The sequence below is a fragment of the Somniosus microcephalus genome, chromosome 12 (assembly GCF_052327205.1).
Source record: "Somniosus microcephalus isolate GS21.2 chromosome 12, FLI_Smic_1.0, whole genome shotgun sequence".
Lineage (NCBI taxonomy): Eukaryota > Metazoa > Chordata > Chondrichthyes > Squaliformes > Somniosidae > Somniosus > Somniosus microcephalus.
The window spans coordinates 201972228-201991772 of NC_140998.1; the positions used below are offsets into that span (position 1 = coordinate 201972228).

The following is a 19545-nucleotide window of genomic DNA, read 5'->3' on the forward strand; positions in this document are numbered from 1 at the left end:
ACACCACCTCCAAGTCCAAGTCACACACCATCCTGACTTGGGCAAATATCACTGTTCCTTTATTGACACTGGGTCAAAATCCTGGCATTCTCTGCCTCACATCAGACATCTATCACCATGACTACAGTGGCTTAAGAAGAGGGCTTACCAGCACCTTGTCAGGGTAACTAGCAATGGACAAGAGGTGGGGCCTTCTGAACACTGCCCACCTCCCAAGAAGAAATAATGAAAAGTGGAAAACATACACTCCTATCTATACCTTTTCTATTGATTCACATTTTACTTTTCTGTACATATTATTTACCTCCACTCAGTTCACATGATATCTACTTTTTAAAATTAAAATATAGATGAGCATCATAAATTATGGCATAAAATATATTTATTGCCATTTCTATTATTCTCAATATATGGAGCTACAAAGCTGTACATGCTGCATCTTTACTATGACATCCCATTGGAGAAGCATTTAAATGATTGTAAATTAATGATGAATATAACGTGTATTCAATACAAATGATTCCACATTCTGTTATACTGTATTAAGTTATATCCACGTATCATGATAAAATATTCAAAGCAATTCAGGCATGAGACCGTACAGATATATTCTTTGAAAGCTACTAACTGAATCCTGCTCCCTCCACATTATATTACAAACAGTTAATAATCTGCTGTGTTTTGACAGAACCTCTTTCTCAGCCTACTATTTCATCCAATGACACCAACCCAGTAGAATACAATGGCACAGTGGCTCTGACATGCCATGCATCAGGGACAGCAGTTTCATATCAGTGGCTGAAGGACAATAAGACTATTAACCCTGGTGATAGGATTGGTCTGAGTAGCGATAACAGCACCCTAACTGTATCTGGAGTGTTGAGATCTGATGAAGGATTCACGTGCTATGGGTACAACCTGATTAATGGAAACACAAGTGATCCATATCTACTAAACGTTAGCTGTAAGTGTCACAACATATCACTTAAGTACCTCATTTGATTTAACAGATTTTTAAACCTGCTGATTTTGACACTGCAACATTTGAAACAATGCTTCGTGTCTCTGTGAAATTATACTGAATGTCACTTTCATTCGGTTTGATTAGACATGACATAGTTGACTGATGGAAGTGACAGCAGGTCCTGCTGTCCCATTTCAAAACCAGTTTACATTTTGTATTGACCAATATAGTTGAAACTAAAAATGAATAATCCTTCTTCATTATGTATTACGTATGGATCCCAGACCACAATTGTTTTTTAGCATTTTTCTGAATATCTGTCAGTCATCTTTTGTTGATCTAATCAAATTATAAATAAATAAGTATGAAAACAAGCTTTCTTTCAGTGCTCACATCTCTCGTCAATTAACCACGCAATTACTCTAGTCACAATTCAAAGTCACCTGTGAGAAATCTCTCATTAAGACTGTAAAATTAATTACAATTGTCAAATTAACTTATTGAAGCCACCTGAACATTGACTTTGCAGGCAAGTCATTAAAGTAACCAAATTCTGATTTGATTTATTAACGTTTTTGTAAAGGTTTATTAGTTAAAGTTTACTTGTTTCTTTTTGACTGGTCCTACCAAAAGAGAGGGACAAGTCATTAAAATTGACTTAAGTATCATTTTACTTATTTAAGTATACTTATTTAAGTGGAATTGATGTAAAATGTAAAAAAAAATGGTGAGCGCATGTCCATCATTTTTCTCTAAATTAAAGTGCAATTGATGTAAAAATGTCATGCGTTAATTAACGAGAAGTCGGATAGTTATCAAAGGGTAGCTGATCCTTACAGACCAGACATTTTCCAGTTTAATTCCTATAATCCTCCTGAATTAGCTGACCTCAGACAAGGGTATTAATTCGGGGGAATTGTGGATATTGAACAGGGATTGAAGTAATTGGCTTCAACATCTTGAATTCAGGAGAGGAAAATTGGATAGGATCGCCGTCCCAGATCATTGAAATTCTCGTGCATGGACTTGCATTGATAGAATTACTTTGGACAATGATGCTCTCCACAATTGAAAACACTCGTTGCCCAGGCTCGCATTGCTAATAGTGATCACTTTCTGGGGATTAACAGGTGGAAGCCTAAAACAGAAATGAGGTCATGTTTACAGGATGGAGAGCAAATTCGCCAAGTGAAAGAAAAGCATGCATTTATCTTTAAATCTCAACTACTTAAAGATATCAACACCCTGTAATTACGTTTTGGGATGGAATTTGACAAATTGAAAAAATGTTGTTGACAGGTAGAAAAATCTAAATCTGAACAAGGAACGGACTATTTAAAAAGAGTAAAGAAACGAATGTAAAATAATTAATTCTGTGGTGTAATCAGAGCTCTGTAATGTACCAGCAATTACTGCCGAGGATGAGCCATGACCTACATTGGCTGGAATTAGTATGTTTTCAGACCTGTTTCTTTTATTTTGATATAAATATGACTAGCTCGTAGCAGGTAGAATTAGTAGTTAGTTATTAGTAGTTAGTAGCAGGTATAATTAGTAGTGGAGTGGCTTCACTGGAATTTAGTCCTGTGGTGATGGGCTGCATGCTAGTTTTACAGTCTACTGTTTCTAAATAAAATATTGCAACCGACCTGTGCGTTTGTTTTAGATGGACCGGAATCTCTTAATATATCCATCAGCCCAGAACGTGCGTTATACATTTTGGGGTCAAACGTGAATTTTTCTTGTTCTGCCGTTTCAAACCCCCCTTCTGAATTTCAGTGGTATCTCAATGGTGCTTTTCAACAAAATGGACAGCAGCTAATCATTGCTGATATTTCCTTGCATAACACTGGTAATTACACGTGTGAGGCCTTTAACAATGCAACAAAAAGATACAGTGCGACAACAAGGGACATGGTTGTGGTAGGTACGTAATATATCCAGAGAAGGTAGAAGTGTTCCTTTTTCTTGTGGTGAACATTATTTTTGTTTCAATGTTCTACGTGTCTAAATAGAGAAATCATATTCACCAATTGTTTTATTAAATACCTTATTGTATGGTATTTTCAAGTATTAAGTAATGTATAGTAGGCAATAGTAATACAAATTTACATACTATTTGTGCATGCAGTAATCATTGTTTAATTTCAAAGTCAGCTGAAGTCATGAACTACATGGTATGGTCAGATAACAACTTTAATTGGATCAACAATATTAATACCAACAAAGTAAATTGTTCTGTTTCCAGCAAAAAATAGTTGTTGATGAGTTTTTATTTTTTGTATGATCATGGGTCCATTATCATTTGATAACTAAAACAGAAAGAAATGGTGTAATTTTTCTTCAGTGTTGACTCACTGTTTTGCTTCAATATTATCCTTGCAAACATCACTATTGCTAGCATTTTCATTTCGGTAACTTTTACTTGACTGCTAAATATGGCAACATTTGCTTCATTAATATTCTAATCCAGATTTGTTTCCTCATTTGAATCTTGTTCTTCTGAAAATTTAAACATGAATAACGTGCAAATCTGTAAATTGTATCCCCCTGTAAGGTTCCTGATTGACAAATTATTTAAATGCATTCAGGTGGAAGTGTTATCAGGCTAAAATGCTGGCTTGTACAATTCTCAAGTAGGTAAAAAGTGAGAAAATCCATCATTCTGCACTACAGTCAGCAAAGGAGAAGGAAGAGTCGGTGTCAAAGCCATGTAAACCTGCTTTGTGCAATTGTAAGCAGTCCTCACCGAACACAGCTCCCATAGGGCATGGTGACCCTCAGCAGAACCCCCAATGACAGTGAACATACTAAAACAAAATGAACTGATGTCTGATTTGTCACACAGTTCATTTTTGTATGCAAGTTATTCACTGATTCTTTTCATTCCTGTGTTTCTAAAACTAAAACTTGAAATCTCCCCATCTGCATATTAAAATTGCTGAGTTTGCAGCTGAGAATTCAATTACTTTACACGGTGTCAGTCGTGGCTCAGTGGTAGCAGTCTCGCCTCTGAGGTAGAAGGTCATGGGTTGAAGTCCCACTTCAAGACTTGAGCACAATCTGGGCTGACACATCAATGCAACACTGAGGGAGAGCTGCAGGGTCGGTGGTGCTGTCTTAGATCCCGTCTGCCTTCTCAGTTGGACGTAAACGATCTAATGACACTATTCGAGAAAGAGCAAATGAGTTCTCCCAGTGTACAGGCCAATATTTATCTCTCAACCAAACGCCACTAAGAGTTTATCTAATTACTATTTGTGGGACGTGTCACAAATTGACTGCCACATCTCCCTACATTACAACAGTAACTACACTTCAAAATGACTTAATTGGCTGCGCAGCGCTTTACGATGCCCTGAAGTCGTTAAGGACGCTTTATAAAATGGAAGCACATTCTTTCTATTTTTAAAAGAAAAGGATGGCCTTAAATGGGAGCGAAATACAAGTCTCAGGAACATATGAATCAATAGTGAAATGAAACAATTTGCAAATCAACCCCGACTTCATACATTGCGGTGTGTGGGCTACCATTAGAAGTTGACAGATTGCTGTCATCTAGGATTGAGCTAAGGACTGTTATGGAGGGTTCCACTGAGGGCTGTTGTAGAGTGGATTGAGCTAAGGGCTGGAGTAGATTCCGGCTGCTGGCATCAGCGGTAGCTGTGACAATGTAAACAGCATTTGCTGAAACTGCCACGGGAGGCACACCGTCCCTACCATAACGTCTGGCTACACTAACATTCTTAAAGGAAAGTTCAACATTGCCCCTGAGGGAATCCGCACCACTTACAGAGAATTTCTTTTTAACAGTGTTTTGGAAGCGTTAACAGCTCCATGACGCAGGTTTCTTTTATTTTCCTTATGTAGTCTTTTACCCTTTAATACCATGGAGGGATCTAGCAAAGAATGTCAACACATTTTTCAGTAAAATGAATTTCTTCAGGTGTTAATTAATAATTTCTCCATTTGTCTTTACACAATGTGGAAAAATCTTGATCCAGATGTACTGTTGCCTCTTTGTTTGAATATCCAATTTGTTGTGTTCCATCCACATTAATACATGACGTCATTGCTCCATAAGTTACGGACTAATAGCTGGTCAGATTCCAGCATTTTACATTTCTTCATCTTCGTTTACTTTTACACTTTTTGTAAACTGATTCACACATGACAACTATGTTGTACTAATTAGGCATACATCCACACTGCAGATAAAAGTGAAGCGTCAGAATATAAACCTGTTTTATTTTCAGAATGATTGTAATAATAGAGGGCCAAGTTGATGGAGTACAAATTCGATTTCTCTGCTGCACAGTGTCTGAATCGCAGATGTCAACTTATGGAACTTGCACACTGTAAGCTGAAAGTACCACCATAATTATTTCACATAAGAACACACAGATAAAAGTTCAGTGCACAAATGCTGACGTTAGAATCTGGAGCTAAATCCACCATCCTCCAAGTTGACTTTTCAAGTGCGCTAACTAATCTCCTGTGTTTTGACAGAGCCTGTTTCCAAGCCTAATGTTACAGCCAATGCCACCAACCCAGTAGAATACAATGACTCCGTGGCTCTGACGTGTTTCGCATCAGGCACAGCAGTTTCATATCTGTGGCTTGAGGACAATAGCATAATTATTCCTGATAACAGGTTTGGTCTAAATGATGATAATAGCATCCTCACTATATCTGGAGTTTTACGGTCTGATGGAGGATTCACGTGCTATGCATACGACTCTAATAGCGGAATGACAAGTGACCTATATCATCTAAATGTTAGCTGTAAGTGTCCCAACCGATCATTATTTTAATCGTTTATTACCAATCCTACTGAATTTGTGATTGTGAAAGACGGTTTGTTCTTTTGCATTCAGTAAGGTTTATTTATTGAAACGTGTATGCAGATAGTTTACCACTTCTACAATACCGAGGTGAATTTGCTGTGAGCTTATTTACTTTAAAACTCAAATTTATTCAAGTATATTTCTTTGAGACAGGACTGGTAATAAAAATAATATTCACTAATGAGTAGTGGCGTTGGTCAGTTTGTGTTGTATATACATGTTTAATTACAATACAATCTAAAATGAAAACTCTTTTGGCGGTGCACACTAATGTGCTATAATTCCCAGATGACACTGCCCATTGCTATTCAGTCTTAACACTGCTGATGCCAGGTGATTTAATTTATACGTGCTTAAAGTAAGTAGTTTCAGAATAGTTTTGCATTACTTCAGTGGCAGCTTGGGATTAAATTGCATTTTGATGTTTGCCACGAAGGCCCCCAAAATTTGAAATTCATATTGATTGGGAAAGAAAATCATAATTGAGCAAATCAAAATGCAAATTTTGTAGAAATTTTATTTCAGCACTATAAATTGTGATCCAACGTTGCTGCAAAATGCGCACAGCAGGTTTTTACAAATGTAAGAAATCCCACAACACCAGGTTATAGTCCAACAGCTTTATTTGAAATCACAAGCTTTCGGAGCGCTGACGAAGGAGCAGCGCTCCGAAAGCTTGTGATTCAAATAAAACTGTTGGACTATAACCTGGTGTTGTGGGATTTCTTAGATTTGTCCACCCCAGTCCAACACCGGCATCTCCATACCAGGTTTTTACAGATCACGCATTTTGACAGAATTGGCAGTTACCCAAATTCCAGCTCGCTACAGGAAGCGGATCTTGTCCATCCCTAAACTTCAAAGATATATACGTTGAACAAGAGTTACTGGATAGCAGCAGAAGCAGGAAACTTTGGCGATTTTTCCACTTTTAACTCCAGTGCCAGCACTCCTACTCTGGCTGAGCTCAGCTGGTTTGGCAAAGACCAGGGGCTTGAAATTGATGCAGACAAGCTGCACTGCTAGAAGTGTGGAGGGGCAAGACTTGCAGCTGCCACCGTGACCTTGTATTGGCTTCATCCCAAATCATGGTGGTGCTCTGCAGCTCTGTAAGGAGCAGGGGAACAGCCACTGAGGCCAAAATAGCGAATTTTCCAAAATTCTCTTTGAAATGCTTCATTCCCACTTTTTTAATGCCAATTGATTTCACTGCAGTCAATCACTACTTGGAAACTAGCATTGGACGCCCACCCCTACACACTGGGAAACTGGCATTGGACCCCCACCCCTACGCACTGGGAAACTGGCATTGGACCCTCACCCCTACACCCTGGGGAAACTGGCATTGGACCCTCACCCCTACACACTGGGGAAACTGACACTGGACCCCCACCCCTACACACTGGGAAACTGGCATTGGACCCCCACCCCTACACACTGGGAAACTGGCATTGGATCCCCACCCCTACACACTGGGAAACTGGCATTGGGCCCCCACCCCTACACACTGGGGAAACTGGCATTGGACCCTCACCCCTACACACTCAGAAACTGGCATTGGACACCCACACCTACACACTGGGAAACTGGCATTGGACACCCACACCTACACACTGGGAAACTGGCATTGGACCAAACCCCTACACACTGGGAAACTGGCATTGGACCAAACCCCTACACACTGGGAAACTGGCATTGGACACCCACACCTACACACTGGGGAAACTGGCATTGGACCAAACCCCTACACACTGGGGAAACTGGCATTGGACCCCCTCCCCTACACACTGGGAAACTGGCATTGGACCCTCACCCCTACACACTTGCGAAACTGGCATTGGACCCCCACCCCTACACACTGGGGAAACTGGCATTGGACCCTCACCCCGACACCCTGGGGAAACTGGCATTGGACCCTCACCCCGACACCCTGGGGAAACTGGCATTGGACCCTCACCCCTACACCCTGGGGAAACTGGCATTGGACCCCCACCCCTACACACTGGGAAACTGGCATTGGACCCTCACCCCTACACCCTGGGGAAACTGGCATTGGACCCTCACCCCTACACCCTGGGGAAACTGGCATTGGACCCCCACCCCTACACACTGGGAAACTGGCACTGGAACCCCACCCCTACACATTGGGAAACTGGCACTGGACCCTCAACACTACACACTGGGAAACTGGCATTGGTCCCCCACCCCTACACACTTGGGAAACTGGCACTGGAACCCCACCCCTACACACTGGGAAACTGGCATTGGACCCTCACCCCTACACACTTGGGAAACTGGCTTTGGACCCTCACCCCTACACACTGGGAAACTGGCACTGCATCCTCACCCCTACACACTGGGAAACTGGCATTGGACCCTCACCCCTACACCCTGGGAAACTGGCATTGGCCCCCACCCCTACACACTTGGGAAACTGGCATTGGACCCTCACCCCTACACCCTGGGGATACTGGCATTAGACCCTCACCCCTACACCCTGGGGAAACTGGCATTGGACCCTCACCCCCACACACTGGGAAACTGGCACTGGACCACCACCCCTACACACTGGGAAACTGGCACTGGACCCCACCCCTACACACTGGGAAACTGGCATTGGACTCTCACCCCTACACACTGGGAAACTGGCATTGGACCCTCACCCCTACACACTGGGAAACTGGTATTGGACTCTCACCCCTACACACTGGGGAAACTGGCATTGGACTCTCACCCCTACACACTGGGAAACTGGCATTGGACCCTCACCCCTACACACTGGGAAACTGGCATTGGCCCCCACCCCTACACACTGGGAATCTGGCATTGGACACCCACCCCTACACACTGGGAAACTGGCATTGGACCCCCACCCCTACACACTGGGGAAACTGGCATTGGACCCACCTCCCCTACACACTGGGAAACTGGCATTGGACCCCCCACCCCTACACACTGGGAAGCTGGGACCCAACCAATACATTGGAGTAGTGATTACACCTGCTTCATTTAAGTGTACTTTAAATTGGTGTCAGCAAAGACAGAACTGGCAGGATTTCTGTCAGAGGATATCTTTCCACCAGTCCTGCCTCTGAATGATGTCACAGTAGAATTTGCTCAAATGAAAGGAGACGTGTCGGAAACAGGTACCGCCCCAAACTGCACTCTGATACCAGGCACCCAACCCAAGAATTTCAAAGCCCAGTTAGTTAATTTGGGTCTGACTTAATCTAAACGGCTCACCATGTAATTACTCATCATACTGGGTGCAGGGGGGTTAACTGTTCTTGCAAAATCAAAGGAAATTTAAATCTACGCGCATGTGGATGATGTGACAGTAAATGTTGCTTCAACTTATTGACTTCAGTTTATATACCCGTGCGATTGATGGTGTGTAGAAAACACATGGATGTATAGTTTCTATGGTGGTGGTGGTATCCATAATTGTATAGTCCACTACAGCTTTTCATTTTAGCATAATTTTATTACAATACATTTGTGCATTTATTTTAGATGGACCGGATCTTCCCACTATATCCATTAACCCCGATTTAACCGTTTACATTTCTGGAAGAAACGTTACCTTTTCATGTTCCGCGGACTCAAGCCCACCTGCTGAATTGGAATGGTACCTCAACGATACCTCGCTTCCACAAAAAGGGCAACAACTTATTATTGCTAGCATTACTTTGAATGACATTGGAATATATACCTGTCAGGCCTTTAACAATGTAACAAAAAGGTACAGTGCCTCAACTAAACCAATAGTTGTAATAGGTAGGTAACACATTTCTCAATTTAATTTTTTTAGTTTGTAGTCCAGTAGTGGCATGCTGAAGCTGTCTAGTAGTTCATTCTATGAATAGGCTGAACTTGAATAGGATATTGAGAATGAACGTGCAATTCCTTGTTTTGCTGATAACCTTGTGGATTACATTGTATTAGTTGCACTAACCAACTCTCTCTAATATTCCTGCAAACATCATTTAAGTGTACATTTAAATTTTAACTTTAACATTGTTGCAAAGTATTTTCTGCTTTGCAGTCATGTTACATTTGCAGTAAAATTCCAGAGATGGATCCTAAACTTTGCTGTGGGTCTTTATTTGGAAAGTGGTGTGTGAATCAGGAGGAGTGCAGTGTCAGACTGCAGCAGGAGATAGTTTCACACAGTTCGGTACTGTAAATAGTTTTATCCAAATCTGTACACCGCAGTGCCTAACTCTGGTACTAAAAAGTGCTCAAAGGGTCCCTAGACCATCTGGCCACTTTTTGAAACTTACACAGAGATTATTTAAAATGTTTTGTAATTTCAGGCAATCCTGCATATCCTTTCAAAACATAAATTATAATGTCCAGGAATGCTCAATGCATGATTTTAAGCACAGATGCACACAGACTGTGCTGGTCAAGGGAACAGTCAATATAAACAGGATGCTGCTTGGCTGGAATGTATCCTGTATCCACCAGTCTCCTAAAGCAGCATTGCAGTGTTGGAACATAGTAAACATGCAAGGTCCATATCACACATGCACTTGACGGAATCAAATGTCCTATTTAGAAAACAGCTACAAATCATAACTTGAAAATCTTGACTCAGCAATAACAATTAGCTTTCTGTCAGCAATAGCAACATTGCTCTCAACAGACACATACTGAGACCACCTTAATCTCACCAGGTGCATGTTGAGAGCATTTTCCCTCAGTATACCTCATGGTCCAAAAGGGACAGACCAAGCTAACCACTACACATTAGCAGCATATATCATTCATCAAGCCAAACCCTTGATGTTCGCTGGATAAAGGCTATCAAGATGTAAACATTCATCATATTATTGTATAATGCATTATGTGTTGAATGGTATAATGCTACTGTTATTATACAACATTATCTGATTAACCTAATCAATACTAACCGATTCTCCCATAGCATGTTTTGTTAAACAAATGTTACTGCACATAACTTCACGTTAGGAGGGGTATAATGTATTATGTTGAACCAGGCCTGTGACTGTAAAGCTCCAAAATTTAATTGCTGTTGTTGATAGTTGGTCCTGAAATTAATGAGATATTGATTGTAGTTGGTGAGGAAAATAATTTTTCAAATTGGTGAGTGGTTGAGCTCCAGGTCAGAAGAAACCAGTAGTAAATAAATGCCTGTCCCTTTTTTATACTTTGGATACTTTTGAAGTGCAACAAATTCAAAACTCTTATTGATAGATAGATAGATAAATTATGACCAAAATTACACTCTCTCTCTCTCTCTCTCTCTCTATTAACCACCTCAACCAGTTGTGTGAGGTATATAATTTCACAACATCGCAAGATTTATGGATGTAGAGGGCCTAGGTTCATCCATCCAGAAAAGACCCTAAAGCCCCCCCACTGCAGCATCTAATTGGTTCTTAAATGGGATCAGATTTTTATCTTCTGCTACTCTATCTGGGACTCCTGATTTCAGCTCTCAGTCTATCTTTTGCCAATTTGATCCTGTGTCCTCTTGGTCCTACTCTCAACTTATTTTGAAGTACTTTTATAGTTTTACCTTTTCCATAGGATTTACCTTTCCCTATATACAATGAGATCACCTCTTTGAATTATTCTTTCAAGGCTTACCAGCACAAATTCTTCATTGTTTCTTAACTCAGCACCACTAACACTCATGGGTTACCTCTGCTCTGATTCCACCACTTGAATTTGTCCCGTGTCTCAAGTGAATAGCACTGCACACAGTACTCGAGGTGCGGTTTGATCAGAGAAGTATACCATTTGGGCATGTCCTTGTCTGTCTTTGTATTCCATTGTTTTGACTATACAGTTCAGCATTATCTTCGCATTGTGATTGCTGATTTCAGTGGTTGGATATCAAGTCTACTAGTAATCCGAGATTTGTTTCAACTTCACCCCTAGCAATTTTCAGCCACATTCATGCAGGACATATGTCACCCATTTCTTTCCCTTCCTACATGAGGTACATTACTTTTATATTGCCATTAAATGCACTGCACTTTAGGAAGGATGTCAAGACCTTGGAGAGGTTGCAGATGAGATTTCCCAGAAGGATACCAGGGATGAGGGACTTAAGTTATGTGGCAGGACTAGAGAAGATGGGATTGTTCTCCTTGGGGCAGAGAAGGTTAAGATGAGGTTTAAAAGAAGTTTCAAAATTATGAGGGGCTTTGATAAAGTAGATAAGGAGAAACTGTTTCCAGTGGAAAGAGGGTCAGTAACCAGAGGACACAGATTTAAGATAATTGGCAAAAGAACTGGGGTGAGATGAGAATTTTGTATTGTGCAGCGAGTGGTTATGATCCGGAAAACTTTGCCTTAAGTGGTGGTGGATGCAGATTCAACAGTAATTTTAAAAAGGCAATTCGATATATACACTTGAAAAGGAAATAATTGCAGGGCTATAGGGATTTTCTTTTCGGTAACTTTTACTTGACTGCTAAATATGGCAACATTTGCTTCATTAATATTCTAATCCAGATTTGTTTCCTCATTTGAATCTTGTTCTTCTCAAAATTTAAATGTGAATAACGTGTAAATTGTTTTCTCCTGTTAGGTTCCTGGTTGACAAATTATTTAAATGCATTCAGGTGGAAGTGACAAATTATTTAAATACATTCAGGTGGAAGTGCTATCGGGTTTTAATGCTGGCTTGTACAATTCTCAAGTAGCTAAAGAAGTGAGAAAATCCATAATTCTGCAGTACAGTCAGCAAAGGAGAAGGAAGAGTCGGTGTCAAAGCCATGTACATCTGCTTTATGCAATTGTAAGCAGTCCTCACCGAACGCAGCTCCCATAGGGCATGGTGACCCTCAGTGAACATACAAAATGAACTGATGTCTGATTTGCCTCACAGTTCATTTTTGTATGCAAGTTATTCACTGATTCTTTTCATTCCTGTGTTTCTAAAACTAAAACTTGAAATCTCTCCATCTGCATATTAAAATTGCTGAGTTTGCAGCTGAGAATTCAATTATTTTACACGGTGTCAGTCGTGGCTCAGTGGTAGCAGTCTCGCCTCTGAGGTAGAAGGTCATGGGTTCAAGTCCCACTTCAAGACTTGAGCACAATCTGGGCTGACACATCAATGCAATACTGAGGGAGAGCTGCAGGGTCGGTGGTGCTGTCTTAGATCCAGTCTGCCTTCTCAGTTGGATGTAAAAGATCCCATGGCACTATTCGAGAAAGAGCAAATGAGTTCTCCCAGTGTACTGGCCAACATTTATCTCTCAACCAAACGCCACTAAAAGAGTTTATCTAACTACTATTTGTGGGACGTGTCACAAATTGACTGCCACATCTCCCTACATTACAACAGTAACTACATTTCAAAATGACTTAATTGGCTGCGCAGCACTTTACGATGCCCTGAAGTCGTTAAAGACGCTTTATAAAATGCAAGCACATTCTTTCTATTTTTAAAAGAAAAGGATGGCCTTAAATGGGAGAGAAATACAAGTCTCAGGAACCTATGAATCAATAGTGAAATGAATCAATTTGCAAATCAACCCTGACTTCATACATTTGCGGTGTGTGGGCTACCATTAGAAGTTGACAGATTGCTGTCATCTAGGATTGAGCTGAGGACTGTTATGGAGAGTACCACTGAGGGCTGTTGTAGAGTGGATTGAGCTAAGGGCTGGAGTAGATTCCGGCTGCTGGCATCAGCGGTAGCTGTGACAATGTAAACAGTATTTGCTGAAACTGCCACGGGAGGCACATCGTCCCTACAATAACGTCTGGCTACATTAACATTTCTTAAAGGAAAGTTCAACATTGCCCCTGATGGAATCCGCACAACTTGCACAGAATTTTTTTTAAAAGTATTTTGGAAGCGTTAACAGCTCCATGATGCAGGTTTCTTTTATTTTCCTTATTTAGCCGTTTACCCTTTAATACCATGGAGGGATCTAGCAAAGAATGTCAACACACTTTTCACTAAAATGTTTTCCTTCAGGTGTTAATTAATAATTTCTCCATTTGCCTTTACACAATGTGGAAAAAATATCGACCCAAATGTACCATTGCCGCTTTGTTTGAATATCCAATTTGTTGTGTTCCATCCACATTAATACATGAGATCATTGCTCCACAAGGTAAAGACTACCTTCCAGCATTGAACATTTCATCCTCTTTGATTACTTTTACACTTTTGTAAGCTGATTCACACATGAGAACTAAGAATATGTTGTACTAATTAGGCATACTACCACTCTGCAGATAAGTGAAACATCACAATATTAACCTGTTTAATTTTGAGAGTGATAGTAATAACAGAGGGCCAATTGATGGAGTACAAATTCTATTTCTCTGCTGCAGTGTCTGAATCGCAGATATCAAACTTGCACACTTTAAGCTGGAAGTATCACCATAATTATTTTCCATAAGAGCACACAGATAAAAGTTCAGTGCACAAATGCTGACGTTAGAATCTGGAGCTAAATCCACCATCCTCCAAGTTTACTTTTCAAGTGCGCTAACTAATCTCCTGTGTTTTGACAGAGCCTGTTTCAAAGCCTAATGTTACAGCCAATGCCACCAACCCAGTAGAATACAATGACACCGTGGTTCTGACGTGCTTCGCATCAGGCACAGCAGTTTCATATCAGTGGCTTGAGGACAATAGCATTATTTTTCCTGATAACAGGTTTGGTATAAGTGATGATAATAGCACCCTCACTATATCTGGAGTTTTACGGTCTGATGGAGGATTCACGTGCTATGCATACGACTCTATTAGCGGAATGACAAGTGACCTATATCATCTAAATGTTAGCTGTAAGTGTCCCAACCGATCATTATTTTAATCGTTTATTACCAATCCTGCTGAATTTGTGATTGTGAAAGAGAATGGTTTGATCTCTTGGTGCAATAAGTTTTACTTATTGAATTGTGTATGCAGATAACTTACCACTTCTACAATACCATAGATAATTTGCTGTGAGTTTATTTACTTCAAGAAGTATACTTGAATTAATTTGTCTTTTTAGAGACAGGACTGGTAATAAAAATAATATTCACTTATGGGTAATGATGTTCAGTTTGTGTTGCATATACATCTATTTATTTACAAAAGAATCTAAAATGTAAGAACTTATTGGCGGCCCATGCGTTTGTTACCTCTAGACTTGACTATTTCAACACACTCCTGGCTGGTCTCCCACATTCTACACTATGTAAGCTTGAGGCCATTCAAAACTCGGCTGTCCTTGTCTTAGCTCACACGAAGTCCCATTGATTCATCACCCCTGTTCTCGTTGACCTACATTGGCTCCCGGTTAAGCAACGGCTCAATTTCAAAATTCTCATCCTTGTTTTCAAATCCCGCCAAGGCTTCAACCCTCATGAGCTCTGTAATCTCCTCCAGCCCCGCAACCGGCGCTCCTCTAATTCTGCCCTCTTGAGCATCCCTGATTATAATCGCTCAACCATTGGTGGCCATGCCTCCTGTTGCCTCGGATGTAATGTCTGTAAGTCTCTTCCATAACCTCTCTGTCTCTACCTTTTTTTCCTCCTTTTTAAGACGCTCCTTAAAACCTATCGCTTTGACCAAGCTTTTGGTCATCTGCCCTAATTTTTCCTTAAGTGGCTCAGTATCAAATTTTTCCTCTTATAATACTCCTGTGAAGCACCTTGGGACATTTTACAATTTTAAATGTGCTATATAAATACAAGTTGTTTTGTTGGTGCACACTGGTGTACTGAATCCCAGATGACACTACCCATCACTATTCAGGCTTAATACTGCTAATGCTGATACCAGGTGATGTAATCTGTAATGTATGTACCTTTAAGGGGGGGGGACTACTTTTTATAGCTCATGTATACTGTAGTACCAGCAGTGAGCACACCTGTATATAACGTTGAGTAGTAATCTGTACAGTTCAGTTGCAGTATGAGCCACGTTGAGTAAACACAGTTTGTACCGTTCTCCGCAGTCTGTGTCTGATTATACATGGATGTAACATTGGCGACGAGGCAGGTTCGAACCTACCTGCAACTCTGCATCACCTCCTGGGGATTCGTTCCTGGAGATCAGTGGATTGGAGGTCAAGGCCAGAGACTCGAGAATTGCGGGGGAGGCTTTCGAGAGCCAGGCTTGGCTTTCCAGTCGAGGTGGTCCAGCGAAACGGGCTGGCAACAGGTAGTGCGCAGACCCTTCCCGGACAGACCCTTCCTGGCTAGAGCCCGACCGAGCGGCAGAGCAAAGGGCCGAGCAGTGTCGACGGGGAGAGAGAGAGGGCAGAGCGCACAGGGCACAGCCGGTGTTCAGGGGCCAAGCAGCGTCGGAGAGAGGGAGAGAGAGACGCGCAGAAACCTGCGAGGCACCGCCATTGCCACGAGGACCGCCGGGAGCGGCGTCGGCGGCAGCGGGGGAGGAAGGAAAGTGTGGGAGACGCCATTTTAAACCACACCCAAAATGCCAAAGAGTGGCAGTATCACCACATTTGACAATGAAGTCGAAGATTGGACTACATATGTCGAACGAATAGAGATGTACTGCAAGGCAAATGAGGTGTCCGATGACGAGAAAGCATCGGTATTGTTGAATTTAATGGGTGCAAAGACGTATGGGTTATTGTGAAATCTAGTAACCCCAACGAAGCCAATGGAAAAGAATTTTGAAGACATAGTAACAATACTAAAGGAACATTTAAACCCCACACCGCTGCTGATAGCAGAAAGATTCAAGTTTCACAAACGGAACCAGCTTAAGGATGAAAGCAATGCTGATTATTTAACAGAACTGCGCAAACTATCGAAACACTGCCAGCTTGGAGCGGGACTGGCAGATACCTTAAGGGACAAGTTTTTGTGTGGGCTTCAAAGTGAAGGAACCCAGAAACGGCTTTTATCTGAAAAGGACCTTACGCTGGAAAAGGCTTGCAGCATTGCGGTGTCCTATGAAGCAGCAGCACGGGGCGCTGCAGAGATACAACAGAGACCGCAAGAATATGGCACCAACAAAATGTCATATGGAACAGAGAAATGCTATCGCTGTGGCAGAACAACACACAACCAGAATGATTGCTGGTTCAAAGACAAAGTGTGCAGACAGTGTGGAAACGTAGGACACATAGCACGAGTCTCCAGGTTGGGAAAGAAAACCAACAATAAGAAACCGACCAAAGGGAAGTAGAAGAAGGTACATAAGATAACGGAGAATAGTTCAGATGAACAAAAGAGTGATAACGACTCTGAAAGCAGGGAACTGAGTTGTCTGAAACTACATAATGTGATCACAATGGAGGATCACCGAACCATTTGTGTCACTCTCAAGATAGCAGGTGTCCAGGTAAAGATGGAATTGGATAGAAGATCAGCTCTAACAGTCATAAACCGACGGGACTACGAGCGGCTATTCTCACACATACCCTTGAGAGACACACAAATTATTTTGAAGATGTACACGGGGCAAAAAGTCTACCCCAAAGGAAAAATAAGGGTGACCGTTATATATAACGGTAAGGAAACACCAAAACTAGACCTGTATGTATTGCAAGATGGAGGACCACCATTACTGGGACGTGAATGGATCTGGAAAATACAACTGCATTGGCATTCCATACAGGCACTGACTGTGGCTGACAAAAAGGATGACGACGTCACACCTGGGCGACTGTCAAAGATCCTAACTGATGCAAAAGAAGTGTTCCAGCAAGGACTTGGAACACTAAAAGGCATGACAGCAACGATTAAAATTGAAGAAAATGCAAGTCCAAATTTTTTTAAGGCCAGACCGGTACCTTATGCGATCCGCCCAGCCGTCGAAGCAGAGCTGGAGAGTCTGGAAAGTTCAGGTGTACTGTCCAAGGTAGACTGGAGCGAGTGGGCTACACCCATCATCCCTGTGATGAAAAAGTTGTTGAGCAGCACACCTGGGGAACCAAGGAAGGTTCGCATCAGTGGGGACTTTAAGGTAACAGTGCACCCGGTCCTTCACACCGTACAATATCCACTTCCACGGATTGAAGGTTTTTTCGCCTCTTATATGGAGGGAAATGCTTCACTATGATTGATTTGGCCCAGGCGTATCTGCAAATGGAGGTAGAAGCAGCATCAAAAAAATACCTCACAATCAACACCCATAAAGGTCTTTACCAATACAACCAGCTGGTATTCGGGGTAGCATCAGCTCCGGCTATTTGGCAGAGGGCAATGGAACAAGTCCTGCAATGGATCCCAGGGACCTAGTGTTATTTGGACGAAATCCTGGTCATGGGCAAAAATGACAGTGATCACCTTGCCAACCTGGAGCAGGTGCTCACTAGATTGCAGGAATATGGGCTCCGAGCTAACCGCCCCAAATGCGAGTTTTTTAGAAAACAGATCTCGTATTGTGGCCACGTTATCAATTTAAAGAGGGGTTACATAAGTCCCCAGAGAAGATTGAGGCAGTAGTCAAGGCTCCAGCACCGGAAAATGTGTCACAACTGAGGTCGTTCCTCGGGCTGGTAAACTACTACCATAAGTTCTTGCCAAATTTGTCTACAATACTACACCCACTGAACACCCTACTGCAAACTGGGGTGCCATGGAAGTGGAGTGACGAATGTAGATGAGCTTTCCAGAAGAGCAAAACACTAATCAGATCGAAAGAGGTATTGGCCCATTACAACCCAGCATTACCAATTCGGTTGGCATGTGATGCGTCACCCTACGGCATTGGAGCGGTGCTGTTGCATGAATTCTCGGATGACTCCGAGGCCAATAGCCTTTGCGTCATGATCACTAACCTCAGCCGAGCGTAACTACGCCCAGATTGACGGAGGCCCTCCGCCTAGTGTGGGGAGTGAAAAAGTTCAATCACTATCTGCACGGGCAGAAATTCACCTTGCTGACTGATCACCAGCCTCTTGTCTCCATTTTTAATCCAAAGAAGGGCGTTCCGGTGATGACTGCACAACGACTACAAAGATGGTCACTTTTCCTAGGGGCGCACCACTGAGATTGAATATAATGGCACGAAACAGCATGGAAATGCTGATGGGCTATCACGCCTGCCACTGCCTACTGCGGAGGAAGCACCAGCAGTGGATCCTGTTGAAATATTCCATTCGACTATAGTTGAATACCTACCGGTAACTAATGCTTGTATTGAAAAGGAAACCCGAAATGACCCGACACTGTCTCGGGTATAAGATTTGACGGTGAAGGGATTGCCAGCACATGGTGACTCACTGTTGCCAGCATTCTCGACAAGGAGAGAACAGCTGTCAGTGTGCCGGGGGACATTGATGTGTGGATTCCGAGTGGTAATTCCACCCAAGTTAAGGGATAGAGTGCTCAATGAGCTTCATGAGGGTCATCTGGGAGGGGTAAAAATGAAAAGCCTAGCCAGGGCTTGTGTGGTGGCCGGGAATCGATAAACAAATCGAGGAGCTGACCAAGAGCTGCTCAGGATTCCAGAAAGTCCAAAATGCACCACCACAGGCCCCTCTACACCCATGGGAGTGGCCCTCATCTCCATGGCAACGGGTGCATATTGATTTTGTTGGTCCATTCATGGACTCAATGTTTTTAATAGCCGTGGATGCGCACTCGAAATGGCCTGAGGCCATCAAAATGTCCTCCACCGCCACGGAGAAAACTATTGCAGTCCTATGGACCATTTTTGCCAGGAATGGCTTGCCAGAACAGATTTGCTCTGACAACGGACCACAGTTTGTGTCCGAAGAGTTCCGGAGGTTCTTGAAAAAGAATGGGGTAAGGCATTACACATCC

At 42.2% G+C, this 19545-nt stretch overlaps 1 protein-coding gene across 4 annotated transcripts in view; it reads left to right on the top strand.

Moving 5' to 3' along the window:
- The window catches only part of LOC147109896 (cell adhesion molecule CEACAM5-like), an 86111-nt gene that overhangs the window by 25222 nt on the left and 41344 nt on the right, over nucleotides 1–19545 (top strand). For 3 of the 4 annotated variants that reach the window (XM_086003925.1, XM_086003923.1, XM_086003924.1), the window contains exons 3-7: nucleotides 689–964; nucleotides 2631–2891; nucleotides 5474–5749; nucleotides 9325–9588; nucleotides 14323–14598. In XM_086003925.1, coding sequence (XP_085860051.1) covers nucleotides 689–964; nucleotides 2631–2891; nucleotides 5474–5749; nucleotides 9325–9588; nucleotides 14323–14598 — 1353 coding nt within the window. The remainder of the gene's footprint in view (nucleotides 1–688; nucleotides 965–2630; nucleotides 2892–5473; nucleotides 5750–9324; nucleotides 9589–14322; nucleotides 14599–19545) is intronic. The other variant, XM_086003926.1, reaches the window with a different exon arrangement.